The following is a 24261-nucleotide window of genomic DNA, read 5'->3' on the forward strand; positions in this document are numbered from 1 at the left end:
TTTACTATATGAAATATAGCCGGTCACCCTGCAAGTTGACATTTGATAAGCTTGCCACTAATATTGAGGATAAAATTTTAAAACTTATGGGCCAAGTATGATGTATGATATGATCCATGCCATCCATCTGTTTTAACAACTCATTTCAGGCCATGAATGCACCATTGAGGTAGCTCCGAATCACAAGTGAACCATACCACGAGAAATGGGAGAGTTAATTGCCCACCATTAAAAACTTCTTGCGGGGCACAAACGTTTTGGAACAAGTTGATATTTGTGTTTTCCCTTCATCCATGCTTGTGTGACCATATGAATAGGTTGGATCATAACATCACTATTGGACCATGGATGGTTTCATCTTTTAATGGTAGAAGTCTTGATCTCCTGTTTGTAATGGTGTGGTTCACTTAAGCTTATAATCTGCATTATTTTTAGGCCCATACCATACTATAAAATGGGCTAGTAAAATTGATGGGTTGAACAGTGGGACCTACAAATTTCACTTATTCATGCTCATCCAATTTTCAAAAAGACTCTTTAAAATGGAGGTGAAAATATAAAAACTATTTAGTCTTTTTCGAATAGTAACAAATGTTACGATTCCAAATGGTGGTAAATATAAAAACAAACACTAGAGCTGTACATGAACCGGGTTAGCTTGGTTAACTCGCTTGACTTGACTCGAAAAAGCTCGATTCGTCTCGGTTCGAAACTGAGTTTGAGCTGATTTTTGAAGTCAGAAAAAATTTCGAGCCGAGTTAGAGCTTGACCAAGCTCAAATCGACTTGGATCGAACTTCAACTCGAATCGAACTAGTTTGGTGACTTGGTTATTTTGATATTGATGTTGCTCACCAAGTGTTTAATGAAATGACTTAACGAAGTGTTGTTTCGGATAGATACATTGTCTGTAGGATCGGTCAATGGTGAGTAGGATGTGGATATGAAATAAATCACTACAAAAAAAAAAACCAAACATTACAAGATAAAACTAACCTTGGATCTTAATTTTGATGCTGCCTATTGCGCGTTTGATAAAATACCTATAAATTGCTGCTATTATTTTGTAAACTATGAGAAATTAAAGGTGCACTTCATGTGTTTGAGAAAATGCCGCACAGGCGCAAACTCAGCTCGAACTAGCCCGAATTGCTGACTGAATTGAGCCGAGCTGACCAGTCAAGCTCAAGGACCAAGTCGAGCCGAGTTCGAGCTAGGGTCAACTAGTGGCCAAGCCGTGCCAAGCTCAACTCATGTACAGCTCTAACAAATACAACATAAGGAATTGTTTAGTCAATGTGATTAAATGGCATGAAATTACATTAAATAAGATTAACACTATTATTTCAAAATGATTTTATGTATAGAAATACTATATTATTTTGGCCATTCAATCTCCATATTTGGGATAAAAGTCTTATTACAGGAAAGACACTGGATTAAGCAAAACCTATTTGATGGATCATGAAATTGTAATTAGCAAACCAAATTCACAATGGTTGTCGGTCAGTTTTACATATATGTGGATGGACAACATGAATAAAATACATTCAACAATGTGGGGACATGTGCAGTGGATAACATAATCCATCGAAAATCTCACATGAGACCGAATGCAATTCCATCTCATGTCATCTCAGCCCTTCTTATCCGTCCGATACACCTAATGTAATTTGACCAAATACAATTCCATCCCACCTAATCCCATCTAAGCCCACATATCAAATAGGCCTTAAAATAATTTCATTGAAAAAGGTTTGAACTTGGCACAAATTTAATATTTTTGCTTACACTTGCTCAAATGACAAAATAAGATAATTAGTTGGATTGGATTTATATAATGACAATATGGCATAGGATTGGGTATGCAGGTGGAGGTGTGCACCCTCTATATTATTTATCTGTCGGTGATTGATTAAACGGTGGAAGCGATCCGAGTATGGTAATTTTTGAGCATAGATGATCTTACCGCAGGACTCAAATATTAAATGGTCCAAATCGTGTTGATGTGATGAGCCCCAACTAATAAGGGATTCACCATAGTATTTGTAATAGGTTTCTCCATCGTCCCAACATAAAAGTGTTTTTAACTGTGATTAGCTCCAAATATGCAATTCCATTATGATCAACCGGCAAGATCGATGGAAGGTTACTGTGATGGGTCTATCCAACAGATAATTTGATTCCTAACTGTTTAAAAAAAAATCGAAAATGAAAAATACAAAAAATGAAGAAAGAAGAGAGGTGGTGACTCATCCACAGCCAGAAATTTTACACTGAATGGTTAGGATCATTTTGTGGAAAGCATTTCATCCCGTGCCAATCCATCATGGCCCACATGACGAATGGTTCAGATCATGCGAAAATTAAACAGTGGGGGCCAAATCACAATGCCCTCACCCGCTGGATCACTGTCTTCGTCATGCCTCTCGAGGAATGATCACATGCACAGCCCGTAGCATGCCTTTCCTTCCCGCCAACCTGTTAAAGGAGCAGGACATCTTATCCGTTTGAAATGTGGGACCCACCATGAAAATCACGCGCTCGAAAGATCAACGCGAGCTTACTAATCAAGTGGGCCATACAGTCAAAATCAATGGACGGTCAACGTTCTGAACATAGATATGGTCTGCTTGATGTATGAAGCAGGGTTATTTCGCGCCAGGTAATTTCAAAGCATGGTCCACCTTTTCCGCACGGATCGGATTTCCTGCACGTGTTACGAATTGGCGGGAGAAAAAGGTGTAGAGGATACTAGCTCAGCATGCTACGGGATGTATATGATCATTCCTCTTTATATATGACTTCAGATCCTCTCTCACATCTCTCTCTCTCTCTCTCTCTCTAAACAAAACACTGTATCCATTTCTCTCCTCTCTCTCATCTGAGGCAGTTTCAGTGAAATCAGATGAAGACGAAATCATCTAAAGAGAAATCATCTAAAGAGCGCAGGGCGAAGGAAAGAGAGAAGGCGAAAGAGAGAGAAATCGAGAGACAAAATAATCTCCAGCGACGAGACATTTCTACAAACACCACCACTGCAACCGAGGCAACTGCAGTGGCCCAAGCTCCAGCCCCCGTCCCGGCCCCAGCCCCTGAAACGACGGAGTCGAAGCCTTCTGTAGCAGCGGCTTCTATAGAGGCAGCAGACACACAGGCAGCAGCTGCAGAGGCAGTACCAGCAGAGCCCGTTGAAGCTCCAAGACGCCGATCTGGCTCCCATAAAAGAAAAGCAGCAGCCAATAGCGGCAGCAGCGGTGTCTCTCCCTTGCCCCCACCTTCCAAGCGCCACGCGAAAGAGAAGTCCCATACTGCTTCCCTTCCTCTCCGCAACGGCCCTTTGACTCGTGCGCGACAGTCCCCCAACAAGGCAGCAGCAGCAGCTGCTGCCGAAGCAGCTGCAGCCACTGCTGATGCCGCCACCGCCGATGCCGCTCCACAGAAGCCGACCGATCCGTCGCCACCAACCCCTCCTGCTCTGTTATCTGTTGGAGAACCTGCTGCCCCTTCCGTGGAGCCAGTCCCTGCCATTGAGGAACCGCTGGCTCCAGATCCGGCTCTCCTTGCCGAATTTGAAGCCATTAGATCCCGTGACACCAATGTCCATGTGGTCCCAACACCTGCAGGCTAGCCCCACACTCATCCACTAATCGCCTTTTCATCTCTCATTTCATGGAAATTTATGCATTTGTTTATATATTTTGTTATTTGAATGTAAAATTTAATTTTGCAGGTTGGTTTTCATGGACAAAAGTTCATAAGCTCGAAGAAAGAGCCCTAGCTTCATTCTTCAATGGGAAGTCCGAAGAACGGACTCCTGACATATACATGGAAATTCGCAATGCGATCATGAAGAGATTTCACTCAGACCCACAGACAAAGGTTGAATTGAAAGATCTGTCAGAGATCTCAGCTGGGAATTTGGATGCGAGACAAGAAGTCATGGAGTTCTTAGACCAGTGGGGTTTAATTAATTTCCACCCATTCCCACCAAAGGAATGTGCTGCGGATGCTGTGGACGCAGACAGTGCAGCTAAAACTGCATCTTTGATAGAAAAGCTGTTCCGTTTTGAAATGGTTCCGCCCCACGATAATGTGGGTCTGGGGACGAACTCGTCTGCGCCAGCTGTGCTGCCTCGGTTGCTTCCGGAGTCTGCTATTGCTGATGAGTTGGTGCGGCCTGAGGGGCCTTCAGTCGAGTACCACTGCAATTCGTGCTCAGCCGATTGTTCCCGCAAGCGCTTCCATTGCCAGACACAGGTTGGGTTATTTTTTCCTTCTAAATCTGGACCTTTTCCATTTCTTGGTTCTGCATTTTGGACTGACATTAATAAGTTTCACTAGTATGAATTGTACCAAGGTGGAAAAATCATGGATTCACTGCAATAACTCGTCTAATATAGTGGAGATAACCAAATTGTGGTTGTGATTACTCCCTCAGCAATCACAATTAGGATAGCTCCAATTGCAGTCGTGTTACTTGCAAGTTGCATTTGAAAGGAATGTCGCCGCAGAGGGATACTTATTATGAATACTAGAAAACATCATTAACTTCTTATTATTTCCTCAATTAAAGTCATTTTTCACAAATTAGTTCATTCTTGCATCCCAATGCAGCCTGAAAGCTAAAGACACTGACAAACATGTGCAATTTGAATTTCATTCTTATAACATGAAATGTGCTCGAAGTTGAGTTATTGCTGTCTAGAGAGAGGAATTGATGGTTTGGATGTGTATGTTCTGATTTAAGAGGCTAATATATTTGAATTTTGATTGGTTCCATTTTTCTGAGCTTGTTACAAAATTTCAAGGAAGAGGAATGTGTCCTGCAGAATCTTGTGTTTAGGATTATGGGGAGGAGGCCATAGAGGTGATATTCCTGGAGGCAAGGGGAGGGAAGGGCAAGAGGGAGTCTTACCTAGTTTGACAGTGAGAGTATTTATTGCAATGCTGGTGGAGAGTCTTATAGACTGTAGGGTTGTTAAGGACTGTGATGCTCTGATCCTTCAAAAGATGGGATTACCTGACCTCGTGGGTACTTGTATAGTTGGACAAAATAAGGATAAGGGACTTCTTTTTCCTACCTGGTGCTTGAACTCCAGATCTACACTGATTTTGAACATTCAGTACCACAGCCGGCCTTTAACTAGGTCTGGGCTCAATGATTCAAATTGTGTTGAAGTGGCTGTGTTGCTGTAAGGAATCAAAGTAGTTGTGGTGTTTCAATTGTCTTCGATTGTCATTGAAGGCGATTTGTGCAATGTGATCAGCTGGGCCATTTTGGGGAGATGTCTGTGGAGAGTGGAGACTTACCAATCTGGTTGGGGAAGCATTGGATTTTTTGTGCAGTGGTATCGATGCTTTATTCTCTCAAGTGAATTGTGATCCTAATTAGGAGGTGGATCATCTTGCCAATGAGGGTGTAGTGAGTTCCTCTCTTAATATCGTTGTTAGGCGACAATGTTTTTTCCTCTCTCATTAGTTGTATGCTTGGATTTTAAGTGCCTTGCTGCGGTGATTGTTGTGGCATATGTTGTGTGTTTTTTTAATTTTTTGAAAGGTGATAAATTTTATTAGGCCAAAGCCAAAAAAAAAAAAAAAGCAAAACAAGAAAGAGAACACAATAGAAGGAAAGAAGAAAAAAGAAAGAAAAAAAGAAAAAGAAAATACAGGAGTAGAACAACTCAATCCTAGCCTTAAAAGATCAAGGGCACTATTCTCTAACACTTTGGGTAATGCAGGGGCATTTTCACACCAGGCTCGAGTGAGGTGGCCTGTGGGATGCAAGGGCACACTTGGAGTGGGCAGCCCATGTGAGGCAGGTGGCTCATGTGATGCGGGCCCTACTTGTGTGAGGTGGAGCCCGGGTGATGTAGGGCCCACGAGGGGGGTTCGGCCGAGGACCTAACCCATGGGATGTGGGGCATGGACTATAAGATAAAGGGATTGATTTGCCACGTTCTATCAGTTCGAGTTTTTAGAGTAAGTGGTTAGTTGTCCTGCATCAAAGTGGTATTAGAGCAGGAGGTCTCGTGTTCAAGACTCCTCACTGTTGTTGATTAATGCAGATGCATTTTCACATCGGGCTCGAGTGGGGTGGCTTGTGGGATGCAGGGGCACACTCAAGGTGGGCGGTCCGTGTGAGGCGGGCCCCACTCGTGTGAGGCGGAACCCATGTGATGTGGGCCCCCATCATTGGGTCACTCTACAGACACTCTCTTGATGGAACTTTTTGTTATCAAAGTAATGAGAGTTCCTTTCCAACCAAGTGAACCAAAAACCTGCAAGTAGGGCCAGTCTCCACCTCTTCTTCCCCAATTTACCCCCACCCCCAACATCCCATGTTCTAAGGTGGCCCTTGATTGAGAGCGGCACCACCCAAGAGACTTCAGCTTGTTGTAGGATCCCATGCGACACCACCGAAGAAAAGGGACAATGGAAGAGCAGATGGTTGCCACACCGCCGAAGAAAAGGGACAGTGCAAGAGCAGATGGTTGACAGATTCTGCATCAACTAAGCAAAGGAGACATGCATCGGGAAGGAAGAGTTCACACATGTTGTGTTTTGCGGTTGGCAGATTGTGGATCAACTAAGCAAAGGAAGCAGGCGTTGGGAAGGAAGAGGCCACACACGTTGTGTGTTGTATTATCTTCTTCTTTAATAAAATCTTCTAATTTAACAATCATAAAACACACACAAACGCACACACAAAAGGAGAATCTTGTCGCTGATTGTCAATTGGACTGTGGTGCTTTCTCAATTCCATGGTATATGAGAGGCGAGCTTTTAACAATTGGATAGGAGATTAGGAGTGGTAGAGAATAAAAGAGCTGATGGTTCTATTTTTATTTTTTTTCCGAAGAAAGGCTCACTTGAAGATGCCCCTCAAGTCTTTTTCCTTTATCTTCTGTTGCATCTGCTTTCGTACCTCTTCCTTTAGTTAAAAGTCGGTTTTTTCATTCAACAAAAAATGCTAGCATTAAGAAACCTAGATAGTTAACTTCTAACTCAAGTTTTTAGAAGCAGTTTTTTCTGATGTAGATAAGTTTTGGTGGACCTTTTTTTTGGTGGGGGGGGAGGGATAACACAAAAAATTAGTAAGAGCAAAATAGAACTACAAACTTAGAGCCTACAGAAAGAGGGATGGTAAGGGATACTTTTTTTTTTTCCTTTTTTAAGAGATAATCATAAGGGATCGGGAAAGATAACACAAAAAATTAGTAAGAGCAAAATAGAACTACAAACTTAGAGCCTACAGAAAGAGGGATGCTAAGGGATACTTTTTTCTTTTCTTTTTTTTTCCTTTTTTGAGAGATAATCATAAGGGATCATTCTTCCCTGACATTCTAGTATCATCATCCCACAACCCCACAAGGTCATCTCAATTACAACTAGAAAAGGCTTTTAACCACAACTCCCAAGAAATCACCCTTCCCCTCAGCCCTCTAGGAAACGACCTCTGTTGGCCTGGACTTGTTGAAGGTCTTGTTGTTGCATTTGAAGGTCCTGTCGTTGTGTTCTTTCCAAAGTGAGTAAATGACTCCAAGGATAGATTCGTAGATTCTGTCTTCTTTTGCCATGAACACCCCAATTCCATGCTTGGAAGAGATTGGCAATCAAGTTGGAAATGCCCAAGCCATCTCAAAAGAGGTTCATGAATCTCCTCAAAATAACTTCTAGTACCGGCTTGCAGTGAATAAACAGCTGATCCACCGATTCTACATCCTTTAGGCACATGATACATCCGTTTGTAATAGGCACGACACATCCTTCATGGTGGCGGACTGCTTGCACGCCCTTCCTGTTAAATCTTTTTCTTCCCTCATGACAAGATTTAGGCAACATAATGAGGCGGCAAGTACGAGACTCGTTTGACATCTTAATGTCCCTCCAAAAATAGCATCTTTCATGTGGTTGGTGGGAAGAAAGCAAGTTCTGACCAAGGACAACCTTCGGAAGAGAGGTATGGTGCTCCCAAATATCTGTATTATGTGCATGTAGGATGAGGAGACTATGGACCATCTCTTCTTGCATTGTTCTTCCCTAAGGGCAATTTGGGCTGATATGTTGGGTCGTTTCCAATTGATTTGGGTTGCCTCGGATTTGGTGGATCATCTTTTAGCCTCTTGGATCAGGGTTTGCCTAGGGAAAGATAGATAAGGGCTTTGGAGAATGGTTCTTCTTGCCTTATGGTGGGTGGTTTGGGAAGAAAGGAACGCTAGTTACTCTAACAATATGATCAAGCATATCCCTAAGGGTGAGGAAGATGGTTATCAAATGGGCTTCTTGTGTTCCTAAGTCAAAGGATTGTAGCCTGTATTTGCATGGGTAGTTTAGTCAAGGTATTCTGTATCGATAACGGTGGCCGTAATAGTCACCACTATTACTGTTACGGGTATCGGCTGATATGGGGGCGTAATGACTGTTACAACCCCCGTAATGGTTGAAATTTTCTTTTGCTTGAAAAATTCTGAAAAAATATATAGAAGATCCAGAATAATATAAATATTCTAAATATGTATTCATTTTTTGTTTTGAACATGTTTATGGTAGTGTAACAGTCCACTCTTTGGTAAGAGTGTTGTATCAGGCTATCTAGTGAAATTGTGAACACGATTATATGTATCTAATGTATACACATCACAATCAAGCATTAGAACTAGAAATTAGAAAAATGCATAAATACTACTTTTTTTAATTTTTTGAAAAAAAAAGGCCCTCGGAGCTCCTATTCACTCAAATCACTTCAATTTACGGTTTTAATGTTAAAAACTATAGTAAGAGTAGTTGAAATCTATTGTAAAATGAGAGTTTTTGGAATGAGAGAAGTGATAGAAATGGAGGGAAAATTGGATTTAAATAGAAAAAAATGAGGAGAAAAAAAGCCAATTTTTGACCGTTACGGGGGTAACGGTCGTTTTGCCCCTTAATGGCCTTTATAGCCACTGTTGGGGACAAAAGATACAGAGTTCGAAGACTCGGACTTAATGCCTCGGGTCGCCAAAGGATGTGTCAGATCCGAGGCATGGTTCACTAAACCGAGACAGAAGTTAAGTCGGTTCGGACGACACATCAGCGATCCGGGCATGCATCGGGCCGATCTTCTTATCAGATCGGCCAGCGCAAGATAAAGCCTCATCCCGAATATCTTGGGATAAGATCCCCGACCCCGAAGCTCACGGGATCGGATGAAGACTGGAGATGGGCACGATCCAATCTCCGTGATACCAGGAGAGGATCCCGCACACGATATCAGGAGAAGAATCCTCGTACGATTAAATGCTCCAGCAGCTATAAAAGAGGAACCTCCATCGTCTTGTGAGGTAGGCAAAAATTCTTTCTCAAAACCCCTCAATACATTTAGACCCAGAATCCAGGCCTGACTTTGGCATCGGAGGGTCCCCTGCTCAAGCCAGGGTCTCCTTTGTCCTCTTTCCGTGCAGGTATACGAAGGTCTAAGAGGACGAACCAGATTTTTGCATCAACAGTTTGGCACCGTCTGTGGGAACCGTACAAAAAAGCCATCTCATATTTCTATATTGAATTCCATGGTGATGACTAGAAGGACGGTCCCAGAAGAAGATTTGAACGAGATTGCGATTACAGGGCCGGCAGGCCGTTCCCCCAGCCCCGAACCCACCTAACAACCGCCAACGAGGAGCGACCAAAACACAATCAGCGGGGTCGCAACGATGGGCGGTTGGACCAGAAGGTTCAAAAATCCGCTTCGATATGAATATGATGAAGCAGATGCTTGAACGAATGTATCAGCAGCAAATGCAACCACTCCCGCATCCTCAAGGGGAGATAGCGCACGCCGACTGCGGCGGTTGATCCTCAACCTTCCGCGCCGCAGTCTTTCCGGCCGAGCCAACTCCAAGGCGAATCAGAACCATCTCCAGCTCAGTCGGCCAACGCTTCCCTGCCCCCGACCGATCTTCGACACGAGATAGAGCGAAGAAGGCGCAACCGCCCTTCCATGGAAGGCACGGCAGAGAGCAGTGAACCTTGGAAAGCCGATATTCAAAATTTTAAAAGAGAAGTGCGGGAAGAAATGGCGAAAGAGATGGCGGACATGAAGCATGGCCGGAATATGTATTCGACCAGATCCGAAGCAAAGGCGTCCCCCTTTGTGGACTCGGTAATGAAGGCTCGGTTGCCCGAGAGGTTTCGCTTGCCTCAAATCACTCCTTTCACCGGCAAGACCGACCCGACGGAGCATATCGAATGCTTTAGAACCTATATGGAGCTCCACGATGCCTCGGATGCGGTAATGTGTCGGGCCTTTTCTCTTACATTGACCGATGTAGCTCGACTGTGGTTCAAACAGTTGAAACCAAAGTCCATCAGCTCATTCGTTGAGCTGAGGGACGCCTTCCTCACCAACTTCATCGGTGGAAAAAAGAAATTAAAGCCCCCTGCACATCTGAATAACATAGTTCAAAAGCAGGGAGAGCTATTGAAAGATTATATCAAGCGTTTCAATTTCGAATCCCTTCAGGTTCGAAAACATTCAGAAGAAACGGCTCTCAATGCGCTCATGCAAGGAGTTAGAGATAAGCCATTCCTGGCATCTCTAGATAAAACTTCGCCCGATACTCTGGCAGAATTTATGGCACGATCGGATAAGTATGCAAACGCCGAAGAAATGCGAATTCTGCGTGAAACTAAAACTTTGGTCAAAGAGTCGGCCAAAAAGGAAGCCGACTCGGCCGGAGGAAGGAAACGCAAGGATGATCAAGCGCATGATGAGCGAAGGTCAGGCAAACGACCAGATCAAAGATTTTCCACATATACCCCCCTGAACAAGACTCAGGAACAGGTATTGATGGAAATCAAAAGCGAAGGCTTTGTCAACTGGCCCAGTAAGCTCAGGAGTAATCCTAATCGGCGGGACAAGGATAAATACTGCCATTATCACCGTGATCACGGGCATAACACAAGTGATTGCCGTCACCTAAAGGAAGAGATCGAACGACTCATAAAGGACGGCCGACTCAAAGAACATGTGGTTAAAGCTGGGGTAGCTGAGGGACGTCCGGCCGAGAGTCAGCCTATGGAAGAAATCCGGACAATTATCGGCGGTCCGCGAGGTGGGGGCGACTCAAACAATGCTCGAAGGAATCATGCGAGAAAACTTAGTCAGCCTAAGTCCGAGCTTATGATTATAGATCGGCCACCAAAGGAGAAGAAAAGGGAAAGATATTGCATTTCGTTCACAGAGGAAGATGCCCGAGGCACTGACGCCGATGACTGGTCCTTGACCCTTCGCACAGTGGGGTGTCGACATCATAGGTCCACTCCCTATGGGAAAAGGTCAGACCAAGTTTGCTGTGGTAGCAGTGGATTATTTCACGAAGTGGGCCGAGGCAGAGCCATTAGCTAAAATAACCGAGCAGAAGATCACCGAGTTTGTATGGAAAAACATTATCTGCCGATTCGGAGTACCCCGTACCATTATTACAGACAATGGAAGGCAATTTGATAATAGGAGCTTTCGTGAGATGTGCGACAACCTCGGAATCAGAAACGCTATTCTTCACCTCATCATCCTCAAACTAACGGACAAGTTGAGGCGGTTAACAAGATTATCAAGCAACATCTTCGGACCAAGCTTGACCGGGCCAAAGGAGCATGGGCCGAAGAGCTCCCGAAAATTCTTTGGGCTTACCGAACTACAGCTCGAACCGCCACAGGAGAAACTCCCTTTTCACTCGCGTATGGCTCGGAAGCCGTCACTCCCGTTGAAATCGGATTACCTTTGGCTCGAATCACTTCGTTCAATGCGGAAGAAAATGAAGAACTCCTTACACTCGGGCTCGACCTTCTGAACGAACAAAGGGAAGTGGCGCGGCTGCGCACGGAGGCACGGCAACGACAAGTGGCTCGGTTCTACAATACCCGAGTTAAGATCAGGAGGTTTCGAATGGGAGATATGGTTCTCCGAAAAGTATTTTCCAATACCAAGGAATTTGGATCGGGTACGTTGGGACCCAATTGGGAAGGACCCTATATCGTCTCGAGCACCATCCGACCAGGAACGTATCGGCTAGAAGATCTAAACGGACAATCATTGCCTCATCCTTGGAACGCTGAGCACCTCAAGATTTACTATCCTTAGCTCGGTACTCAATGTTTAAAGATTCTGAACTAAGAAAGATTAAAGCCAAGTCAAATGAATAAAACTAGGCGTTTTCTTTCATTCATCAACCACATGCGAGTACAACATGTGAATACATCGATTTAAAAAAAAAAAAACACAAGGGGCCCTGGTTACTGTCCTCCGGTAGGAACGGTACCCGAAGCATTCTCGCATGTACCGGCCTCATCCCCAGCAGTGACTTCAGCAGCGGCGTCCGGATTCTCGGATTCCGAGGCTCCTCCACCCTCGATTTCTGAGAGATCAAGGTCAGGAAAAGATTTCTTTATGTCTTTGACACATTCCAGAAATCCGCTTTGGAACAAGCGATCCCTCTCATCCTCGAACTCCGCTGACTCAAGGAAAGCTTGGACGGCTTGGTCCCTAGCCTTCTCAGCCTCCCGAGTCTTCTCGTTGGCCTGCTGAATATGCCCCGCCGCCTCAAGCTTAGCCCGAGCCAAGTCATCTGCACAAGAAGCATGGACTGCGAGAACTCGTCGGTTCTCTTCTTCAGCTCTGGAAAGGAGAGCCAATACCCGAGTAACCTCGGCTTGCGCTTCATCAAGGGCTCTCCTGGAGAAAACCGCCTCTGCTTTTGCGTCTTCGGCATGGGCCGCCTCGCCTATCAGAACGCCGACCCGAGTTTCGGCATCCTCGCGTCGCCCTTCGGCTTCCGACAGAAGAGTCTGCAGCCGATGAGTCGAAGATAACTCTTTGCTGGCCTTAACCAAGCAGGGAGCGAGTTCAAAAAGCACCCTTGCTGCATGGCCGATGGTTTGCGATGAAGGAGCGTTGTAGAGACTGATGAACTCTCTTTCGCTCCCATGGGCTAAGGCCTAGGGAACCATCCCCGACACCACCTTCTGCAGGACGGACGGCCCTTCTTGGTTCGTTTCCTCCCCTCTGGAGGATGCAGTCCTCGTCTCTTCTTCCCCTCTGGAAGACGCAGCCCTAGTCTCTTCCTCCTGTCTCGGAACATCCGTCGCAACGTGTCCCGAGTCGGGTGCCGCCTGAGGTTCCGAGGCTGCGGCCACCGTCACTTCCACCCTTTCTTCCGGGTCAGAAATTACGACGACAGTAGGGGCAGAAGAACTCGCAAGCACCTTCTCCTTCCGCACCACTCTTTGTCTCTTCGGCGGCCGAGACTCCGACAGAAGAACTGATCGCGGATGAACCTTTAACTTCGAAACCGCCCTAAGAGGAGGACGAGCTCCAGTCATTTCCGAGGGGGCCGATTCGGGAACAATCCTGAGATGGGGTCGAGCTTCGGGCAAATCTAAAAATAATTTAAAAAAAAATGAAGTAAGTCAGGAAAAATTCAGAAGATACATGAAGATACATTTTCAATTACCTGTGACGGCCGAGTCTAGACCTGCGAGATGAAGACGCTCCGGCTGTAAGAGCACCTTCCAGGACCTATCTGCCGGATCCAACGTCCTCAACTCTTTGATCCGAGCTGAAGCACTGGAGCCGAGCTTTTGCCGCTTCTTCGGAATATCTGCCAGACACAAGCCCGTCAGACTCAGAATATTACAAAAATAAAGAAGGGCAAGGGAGAAGACCCAAGTCACCTGCTCTCTGGAACGCCCGAGGAACACGAGCCTCGCAGGACCCGGACTCAGCCGTCTCCCAGCGACCGCAGGCCCAAAACCAACGTTCTCTCCAATGTTTGTTGGAAGTGGGAGGGTCAGTTATTAGGGAGCCGCCTCCGCCCCGCCAAGCAGCGAAGACATAAAAGCCGGGGTAGTTCGGGTTCACGCGCACTTGGTATAAGTGGAGAAATTCGTCGACTGTTAGCGGTGGCTGTTCCATCTCAGCCCACAACACCGCACACCCGAATAAGTTCCTCCACCCATTCGGAACTATTTGCCCCGGGGCAATCTGAATATGAGATAAAACTCCCCGGACAATGGCATGAAGGGGCAGACGCAAGCCGCATTGCATCGAGACTTGGTAGATCGCGACCGCCCCAGCAGGAGGATGATCCGGCAAGTCATTCGGACGGGGGAGATAAGTGATAACCGATTCAGGGATGTGATACCCGATTCGGATTCTGTCTAAATCCGCCTCAGTTAAAACCGAAGGAACTGGGCCGCTTAGATCACCCCCGATCCTTCTCCTTCAGACTCGGCGTGTGCCGACTTATCAACAGGAACCGGCCCAGAGGTTCCCTCGGCAATCAATATTTCCTCTTCCTACTCCTCTTCTTCCTCCGTGCCCCTTGGAAAATTAGGCCTTCCCGGGCGGGTTATTAAAGACGACCCACCACGAGAAGGATCAACGGAAGCAGGGCGCTCCGCCGGAGCTTCAGTGACCCTCTCAGAAAGAAAAGCAGCGTTCGCATCAACTGCTATCTCTGTCAGTAAGGAAGGCGATTCCGCAACATTCCAAAAACGTTGCGCTTCTCCTTCATCTCCGGAAACCCCCTCCTGGGGACTTCGAGAACCTCTAGCCGCCATTATTACTAAATAAAGAGGAAGGGGAGACTCACCGGAGGGAGGAAGGAAAACGGAAATGGCGAAAGGAGCCGCTGACAGTTAAGAAAAAGGAAAGGAAGAAGACGAAAGACCGAAAAAGCTCCAAAGGAAATGCAAAGCGGGAATGGCAGTAGAAGTTCGAAATGCGGTACCCCCACCATTTTATAAGATTGCCATGTGGCGGAAGCAATTAATGGGGAAATGATTCGACGCCTGCATCGACTCCCCCACTCGACACGTGGCGCACGTCGACTGACGACAATAATGCCCTTGCTACGTGTCCAACCCTCATTGGCGGGGTGAGCGATTTGACGGCTGTCGGCGCATGCGATGTCAGAAACTGAACCGTCTCCCGTCAAAGGCGACACAGAATGCATTAAATGACTACTTATTGTCTCGGACTAAGTTATGAACCGACTCAAAACTCGCTACTCCTAAGTGTCATATTAAAAACACGGAGTAAAGGGGCTTCTTGTTGGGGACAAAAGATACGAGTTCGGAGACTCGGACTTAATGCCTCAGGTCGCCAAAACATCAGCGATCCGAGGCATGGTTCACTAAACCGAGACAGAAGTTAAGTCGGTTCGGACGACACATCAGCGATCCGGGCATGCATCGGGCCGATCTTCTTATCAGATTGGCCAGCGCAAGATAAAGCCTCATCCCGAATATCTTGGGATAAGATCCCCAACCCCGAAGCTCACGGGATCGGATGAAGACTGGAGATGGGCACGATCCTATCTCCGTGATACCAGGAGAGGATCCCGCACACGATATCAGGAGAAGAATCCTCGTACGATTAAATGCTCCAGCAGCTATAAAAGAGGAACCTCCATCGTCTTGTGAGGTAGGCAAAAATTCTTTCTCAAAACCCCTCAATACATTTAGACCCAGAATCCAGGCCTGACTTTGGCATCGGAGGGTCCCCTGCTCAAGCCAGGGTCTCCTTTGTCATCTTTCCGTGCAGGTATACGAAGGTCTAAGAGGACGAACCAGATTTTTGCATCAACAGCCACCGTAACGGATGGTCCCAAAAAAAAACTGCCCCATTTCATCCCTGTATCGTGTAATGGTCATGGTCATTATCTATATGTATCGGCCTTTACGGGCGTATCGTAATGGATATGGAACACCTTGAGTTTAGGGCCGCCTTCTTGGTGTCTTCCTCTGTTTTTATTTCTTTTCCTCTTTCGTTTCTTTTAATAAAATTTTGTCATCTTTGAAAAAATAAAAATAAAAATAAAAATTACATAGGTGTTCTATGGTAATAACTGTATCTTTACCAACTAGCCACCTAAAACTACCCTCAGCATGCCTGAATAGTGCCATATGAGGCCCACCCAGCACCCATCATTGATCCAAAGGAAGTGGTTGGATGAGTTGATTGTAAAACATCCTGAGGGACAAAGGTCCCAGATACCAGTGTCACATATCCTTTTCAAGCAAGGAAGGGGTTCAGTTGTGGTCCTGCTGAGAAGTGAAGTCGACAATATGACTCAAGTAACTCTGCATCATTAAGTCACATTTTACAGAAAGCAATTGGTTAAGAATGAACATACGCACACAATTGCTTAATGTCTTTGGTGTTAGACAGTGGCAGAGCACCTGCTGAAGTGTTTTGCTTTCTCATGATTGCATCATATGCTTTTATTTATTTTTATTCTTTTTTCCTTCTTATGTGAAACCTGAAGGTATTGATTTTTATGCAACCATTCTTTGTTGTTAAAAGTATGTTCTTCTTCTGTTAAAATATCCCCAAAAGGACAGCCCGATCTTCAGTCTATGCTGATTACATTTTCTTTTCAACAGGCAGATTTTGATTTGTGTTCAGAATGCTACAATGCTGGGAAATTTGATTCTGGGATGGCACCAGCTGATTTCATACTAATGGAATCTGCTGAGGTTCCAGGTGCAAGTGGCGGGAATTGGACTGATCAGGAGACACTGCTCCTTCTTGAAGCCTTAGAGCTTTACGGGGAGAACTGGAATGAAATTGCTGAGCATGTTGCCACAAAAACAAAGGCGCAGTGTATCTTGCACTTTGTTCAAATGCCAATTGAGGATTCATTTCTGGATGGCAAGGAAGATGATAATGGTGGTGTCCAGGGATACTCTGACCCAAGTTTGACCAATAGAAATTCATCTACTCTGGATGTTGTTGAAAGAAAGGACAAGAAAACTGAAGGAAGTGAAGAGCAGCCCATGCCTTCACCTGTAGAGAAAGGTTCATCTGATTTATCTGTTACCGAAACAACAGAGGGTAAAATTGCAGCTAAGGAAGACCAGCCTGTGCCTAAACAAGAGGGCATGCCTAAGCCAGGAGATTCAGAGGCAGCAGTAGAGGCTGGTCAGGAAATGAGTGCCAGCTTTGCAGTCCGTGCTCTGAAGGATGCATTTCAGGCCATTGGTTCTCTGCCCGACCCTGGGGGGTTGCTTTCATTTGCGGATGCGGGGAACCCTGTCATGGCACTGGTAAGTTGGGTAAATCCTTCCAATTGGATAGATTTCCATTGATGTTCTAGCATGCTTGCACGTGTTATATGGCTCATGTCTTTTTTCCACAGGTGGCATTCTTAGCAGGCCTGGAAGAGCCTGGCATGGCTGCTGCTTCAGCCCGGAGTTCACTTAAAGCTATGGCTGAGGATTCTCCTGGAATTCAGCTGGCTGCAAGGCATTGCTTTCTGCTTGAAGATCCACCAAGTCACTGGAAGGATCCCCCTGCCTGCGAGAGGTTTTTGACTCGGTTAATATCTTCATTGTTTAATTTACCTGACAGTTTGGAGCACTAGCCTGATACATGATATTTGAATTGCAGTTCCGTGGTCACGGTGGTTGATGGGTTACCTCAGGAAAAGGACAAGCAGGTGTCGGTTTCAGGGGGCGGTGATTTGTCGAAGAATTGCATGGACAAGAACAATGAGAATACAGTTGCTGCAGGAAAGAAGTCGATGGTTCCTTTTCAAGATTGTGCAGGAAAATCGCATATTGCTGGAGTGGATGATTTAGCCTCAGCAGAAAAGGTCATACCAAGTACTTCGAAGGTATCAGGCAAGTCAGCTTCCCCTGGGGTAGATACACCAAGTACTGCAAAGAAATCTAATGATGTAGCTTCGGTGGGGGAGGCACCACCAAACACTGGGAAGGAATCGGGTGATTTTTCTTTGCGGGCAGAGGACAGGCAAAATACGGAGTTGACAAAGGATGTGGATGCGTCAGATACAGTTTCTTCAGAAGTGAAAGGGCCTCAGCAAGCAGTTGATTCTAATCCAACAGCTGCAACTGGAGAGAATAGAGGTATGCTACTCTCTGCCCTCTCCTTCAAACATGATGAATCACATTAGACTACTATTCATAAAAGAAAAAAAAAAGTGAATTACATTCGACTCCATTTGGACAATATGTTTGAAAAAATGCCCTTCACATAATCAAGATTTGGATGGACCTGGCTCCCACCACAGCACCATTTTTATTTTTATTTTGCAGAGAAAGGCCTGCCAAATCAAGAAAAGGGAATGGTCATGTTTTGAGGTATTTCCCCTTTCTGCAAAAAGACAAGCTGAAGGTGTTAGCCCAAGTGTGGGGCCTGCCACAATCAAAGATTATGTTAAAAACTTAAAAGTAGATATTTGTAGAGATTTTTGTCCAAACATATCTGATGCAGGACAATTAACCACTTACTCTAAAAACTCGAACTATTAGAGCATGACGAATTAATCCCTTTATCTCATAGCCCAGGCCCCACATCTCATGGGTTAGGACCTCAGCCGAACCTCCCTCGTGGTTTCATGGGCCCCAAATCACACGAGCAGCCCACCCCGAGTGTGTGCCTGCATCCCACGGGCTACCCCACTCGAGCCCGGTGTGAAATGCGCATTAATCACCCCCGGTGAGGAGTCTCAAACACGAGACCTCCCCCGTGGGCCCTGTCCACCCCGAGTGTGCCCCTGCATTAATATTCCTGTAAGAACTCCTATTTTCAGGGATTGAATGCATTAGCTTAGTGTTATGGACACCACTTTGCAAGCATAATGGCATAGTATACATGCGCACACATTCACATGGGATGCACTTTTCGGTAGTCATGTTTACTTGATGTTTTTATGTATTTGACTTAGGTTGAGGAGAAAAGTTTATGATAGCTTACTAAATGCGGACATGCTATATTGAGCCATTATATGCATTTGCCTTGAGTTGCAGTTCACGGACATGCTATATTGAGCCATTATATGCATTTGTCTTAAGTTGCAGTTCACGCTGATTTTACCCCTCTTCTATATCTGATTATTAATCATTGTATTATTTCTTATAGCTTTAATTGAGATCCCCAAACATTCTTAGGCGCTCCAATGAGTGTCTGATCACAACTTTTCAGAGGTTCAGCACTGGGAATATTGGATACTGATCTCATATTTGCTTAGGAATTGTGCTTCAATGCATCCTTCTTTTGCGTATTGGAGACCAGTCATGATGAATTCATAGGGCTAGAACACTTGGGGTCTTACTGTGTGCGTACTGTGTGCGTGTTTTTCCAGAGGCTGGGCACTGTGCACATGGATCGATATAGTAGGCACACTGGCAAGAAATCCACATTGCTTTTTAGACTAGGGCTGCATTTTGATGCACTAGTAAATTCATATTCAGTTAATCAAGTGGAAACAGCAAAATCAATAATGCCTTTTAGCATTTATAATGAGAAGTAGCCCTTAAATTGTAGTTACGTAATCAAGTCCAGTTTGAATGCGCCGTAATCAAAATTTAAATGCTAAGCAGATGATAATTTGGCTGTTGTCACTTCTTTAGACTAATAATTGCAATTCAATCTGATAGTGCATCAAAATGCTCCTTTTTTCAATAGCAGAAAATGCACCCTAGTTGACTTGTAAAATTAGACAATAATGTGCACACGACACGTTCTTTTTGGACCCGTGTCTAGTCACCTGCTTGTTTTTTAAGTTTCTTGTTTGTCAAAAGGGTGACATTTGGATCTAAAGCACTAGCTGTGGAAATTTGGAGGTCACCAGTTTTGAAGCCCAAGAAACCACCACAGATCCAAGCAACAGTAAGAGAAAATTGATGATGGAAACAAAGATGCCTCTCTTCCCTTCTTTTTACTACTACTGTAGGAAAATATACATGATGAAAACCATAGGATAGTTCCCCCCCATCTCAACACTTAACAGAAAAGAACATAATTCTTTATTCAATTCAAGATTACATGAGAAGAGGGTGCCTATGTTTTTGTACGTAAAGCCAAATATATAATGCTGAATACAGAGTTTCCTTTTTGGATTTAACAACTATTCCTAGCTATTAGAAAACCTGGACTTCTGAGGAAAACAGAGAATAAAAGACTAACTTCATTGCACTTTTGGGATTAGCAACCACATGGAAGTATCACTGCGTGCACACCTGTGTTGTTGGGTATACATGCGTATACACTTGAGGACACTCATATGACTGTCTATGCTGCTGTTTATACATACTCATATGGTCGTTTCAACTTTCGAGTACAGTCATGTGTGTAATCTCAGAATATAACTGATTGAAGCCACATGTGATCAGTTGGGGTCACCTTGGGCTGGGTTGGCTGCATCGATACTTACTAGTTTCAAAAAACTTGTCTAAAACCACGAGTTTGAAACTGACATCATTCTCTGAATCTGGGGCATCACTGTAGCACGTTTTCAATTGCTGTGATGGGATCTGATGTTGAAGACCTCCAATTGGCCTTTGGTGTTGCATTTACCAAATCAGATGCCCTCTTCCTTCTATGTGCTTGCGTGCATACTGCATACAATGTCTGGAAACTCTTTCCTTCTCCTCTTTAATGACCTTGTCGCTTGTCTTGCTTGTCATATCATGTTCAGCACGCTTGCCTCTATCACAGTCTTAATGCCTTGTCATAAGTCTATGTTGGCCTCTGGCACAGCTACAACTTTCCTGCTCACAGGATGATCATACATCCATAGTATGTTTTTAAATAGCCATCACTGTACTGTTGTACTGTACCTGTATCATGCTGCCAGGGGATGGGGTGTATTGGTTAGACATGGGTCTGTATCATATCAGTGATACAGGGGTGGATACTGATATTTAAAACCATGAACCATGGACATCCCGGTAACAAGTGGAAAACATTCACCGGAGCAATATCACACCAAACAGACGATACGTAGTGTGGCCCCAACAAATAAGTCACCAAACATTGGCTGGTGATAAACATCAATTGCCCACTCAATCCTGCAACCTCTGAAGGTTGTGACATGAATGTTTTTCCGTTTGAAGCTTCTGTTGATTGACCATCGTTTAACCATCCTTTGTCACACTATGTACACGCTTCTGCTATTTTCAGTGATAACCTTGATGTTTCTTTCCTTCACATGATGTTTGTGTAAGGAAAACACTGGTGCTTACAAGTTTTATCCCTCTCTTCCTTAGGAACTGTCCCAATCTGTCTACTACGAGCACCTTTGGTTCTTCACCCAATTCTGCTAACACATTCTCATTATCATGAATACATCTTCATTATCATGTAGTTCTTCTTTGGTGGTCTGATCAAAATAGTTGAAGAATTTAGGCGTACATAGGGAACAAGTAATGAAACCATAATCTCTTTCCGATGTCTCTGCCGTCTCTCAAGTTTCTTTGGGCTAGGAGTCAATGTGGTCTTTTGGTTCTCTCCCTGTTGGTGATCACAAGGGCCCATGAGCAATCCTCAACACGGTACAATCACATGAGGTGGAGCTCTACTAGTATATGATGGCTGATACCCCCTGACTTTGGCTATTAACTTCTCGTTTTGCTCCTGTACTCTCTGTGCCATCTGATGGGCTTTATCCACGCTGCTCAGTTCATATGTCCCCTGTTCCCTCCAAATAACCATCCTCAACCCCTAATAGTAGCATGCCACTTTCTACGAGCCATCTCAAACAACTCACAGCCAAGTTATAGTGCTTCCATGTGCTCTTCAATGGTTAAATTCTCCAGCTACAGTCACATGCACCATGCCTGGATGTGTGGAGCCCTGTCTAAGATAGCTGCCTTCTCTTGGCTTGTGGGAAAGAACAGAATTTTGAGTGTCAACAACTTGTGAAAAGGGGGCATGATCCTCCCCAACATGCCCCTACTTTGCAAAAGCGACACTGAATTGGTAAATCACCTGTCCTATGCTCATTTTCTAGAGGAATGTGAGACGGTCTTTTGAATTTCTTCAGCATTCCTTGGGTGATGCCGTGTTCAGTGGAAGGGTTGCTTATTTCATGGCACGACGGAATGCTAATCAGATTCGGAAGAGACAAGTGGAGGAAGGCCTTGCTTGCTAATCAGATTCCGGCAGCAATTTCTTAGGTTTTCTTGCTAATCAGGGATTGGGCCCCTAATTAGGTGTCTTGTGCTGTGTTTCTTTTTTCCCTTGGCCTCTATTCTTTTGTTCATCTTTTAATAAAATTCTTTGCCTTAAAAAAAATTAAAAAATCCCCAGCTGGTGGTTAAGGAGGTCTTGGAATAAGATAACCTCATACTCTAATTGTAGGAACTGCCCTTTCACCCTGGCCTTCGTCTCTTCCTACTGGTTATAGAGGGAAGGGCACAATGCTGCAAATCCATTTCAATTGAGTACCGCCATGTCTGGGTTGATCCCCTCAATTTTAAAGCCAAAAGCAACTTGACGTCCTCCATCATTGGTACCATCAAAAGTAGTTTTCCACCGCTTTGAGCAACTTGTGGAAACATAAAACTAAGATTGTCATCATAATTTGGGATCTTGATCTTTTCTTACTTTGGTAGGATCAACCATCTGTGGAGGCTGCACCTGCTTCTAGATTATTTGGATGATCATGATGAGGGGTCATGAGGGGCTGTGGTCTTACTGAGGGCTAGGGTTGCTGATACTCAGTGTAAGTCTCATGCTAATGCCTAAATGTATCATCATCCCTGCCTACTGTGTGGATCTTAAGGATGCCCATGGTTGGCATTGCCCGATTCCGTATACGCTTGCTGATTTGGTTGCTCTTAAGAAACTCTATTAACTCATGGATCGTGGTTATCATTCATGTGGCTTTTTGTGTTATCATCACATATGGTATTCGATCACTGAGGATTTGCAACTGTTGCAAGATCATGTTCAGCACATCATCTTGGTTTGCTGCCATCTTAGGACTATAGGAACTCATGCTTCTAGTAGGAATTAAGCCGTTGGTACTAATTTGTGCAGGGAAGTGCAGATACAAAGGCAGATTTATAGGGCTTGTTTATTGGGCTATTTGGGGGCCATGAGGCTATCTATGGAATGATTTGGGACATCATTCCGAAAAAGAAAAAAAAAAGGAAAAGAAAGAGAAGGGAATACGATGATTTGGGTTAAGGTTTTAGGTTTTTTGAGGTGCTGATTTGAGGCTTTGGGGTGAGGACAGACTCATGGGACATTCTTGGAATGGTTTGTGATGCAGATAGACTTGGTTTAGGAATGTTGCTGCTGGATAGATTGTGGCTGGATTTGGGTCAAATCCATGTTGAACTTGGAGCTAAAAGAAAGTTCAATATAAGCTTTTTTCTAGAGAGTTTTGAGGGAGGGAGGGAGGGAGGGATATTAATGAGCTCTCTTTGAATTGTATTTTGTTAAGAAAACCCTAAAACATAAGAAAGAATTGGTGTCTTGATGGAGCATCATAGCATAAACACATCCACCCACAATAAAAGGATCTATGATTCATCACATGAGCTACAAATCACAAAAGAAAAATACACAATCTCCAACATTACCCTTCAAGCTGGAGCATAAGCATCATACATGCCCAACTTGCACACAATCTCAGGAAGATGAGAAGATTGCACTGACTTGGGAAATATGTTGGCATGGCAATAGGTGGGCTTGTGGTTGGTTCAGGCCTGAATTTTGAAGTGGTTGGGCCTGGTCAACCAGGCTGGGGCCTATTCAAAATATTGATTTTGCCTATCCTGGTTCATTGCTAGCCTTAATAAGTATTTTTGCTAATTGATCCTTGGAATGAACATGAGTAGACAACAACTCTGACGAGGCTTTTCCACAAACGAAGTGAAAATCCACCTCAGTGCGCCTCGTCCTCTCATGGAAGACAGGATTATAAGCAGTATGTGTATTATTCTGATTGTTGCAATATAATGGGATGGGATTAGGCACTGCAATTCCCAAATCTTGGAAAAGAGACGATAGCTAGAGAACTTGATGTGTAGAGTGACCCATGGATCAGTATTCAGCTTCTGCGGATGAGAGAGCAACTACCTTTTGCTTCTTGCTCTTCCAAAAAAGAAGATTACCACCCACAAAGGAACAATATCTTGTAGTGTACCTATGACCATTGGCAGTGCCAGCCTTGTTAGCATCACAATATACACTAACACTAAGATGACATTGATCAACATAAAGTAGACCTTTCCGGGGTGCTGACTTGACATAGGGAAGACTGCAACAATGTCGAGACAGGGAGTACAGCTGTACCCTAAAGAGAAGAAATGGAAAAAAAAAAAAAAAAAGGAAGAAAGAGGGGACAAAAGAAGAGGGAGGGAAGAGAGAGTTTGGGGAACAAGGTATTCCATAATGGTAGCTGTTACCATTACAATACAGGCTGTTACGGCCTTTAAAAAAAAAAAACATGTTTTGGTGCTGTGG

The 24261-nt window shown here is 44.5% G+C and overlaps 1 protein-coding gene across 4 annotated transcripts in view; it reads left to right on the top strand.

Annotated features, from left to right (window-relative positions):
- Nucleotides 1-2807: 2807 nt before the first annotated feature.
- The window catches only part of LOC131229752 (SWI/SNF complex subunit SWI3D), a 28766-nt gene continuing 7312 nt past the window's right edge, over nucleotides 2808-24261 (top strand). For 2 of the 4 annotated variants that reach the window (XM_058225763.1, XM_058225764.1), the window contains exons 1-5: nucleotides 2809-3625; nucleotides 3733-4259; nucleotides 16425-17087; nucleotides 17180-17358; nucleotides 17431-17909. In XM_058225763.1, the coding sequence (XP_058081746.1) occupies nucleotides 2908-3625; nucleotides 3733-4259; nucleotides 16425-17087; nucleotides 17180-17358; nucleotides 17431-17909 (2566 nt within the window). In that variant the 5' untranslated portion in view covers nucleotides 2809-2907. Of the gene's footprint in view, nucleotides 3626-3732; nucleotides 4260-16424; nucleotides 17088-17179; nucleotides 17359-17430; nucleotides 17910-24261 lie in introns of all 4 variants that reach the window. The other 2 variants (XM_058225766.1, XM_058225765.1) reach the window with 2 other exon arrangements.

The sequence above is a fragment of the Magnolia sinica genome, chromosome 16 (genome assembly GCF_029962835.1).
Source record: "Magnolia sinica isolate HGM2019 chromosome 16, MsV1, whole genome shotgun sequence".
Lineage (NCBI taxonomy): Eukaryota > Viridiplantae > Streptophyta > Magnoliopsida > Magnoliales > Magnoliaceae > Magnolia > Magnolia sinica.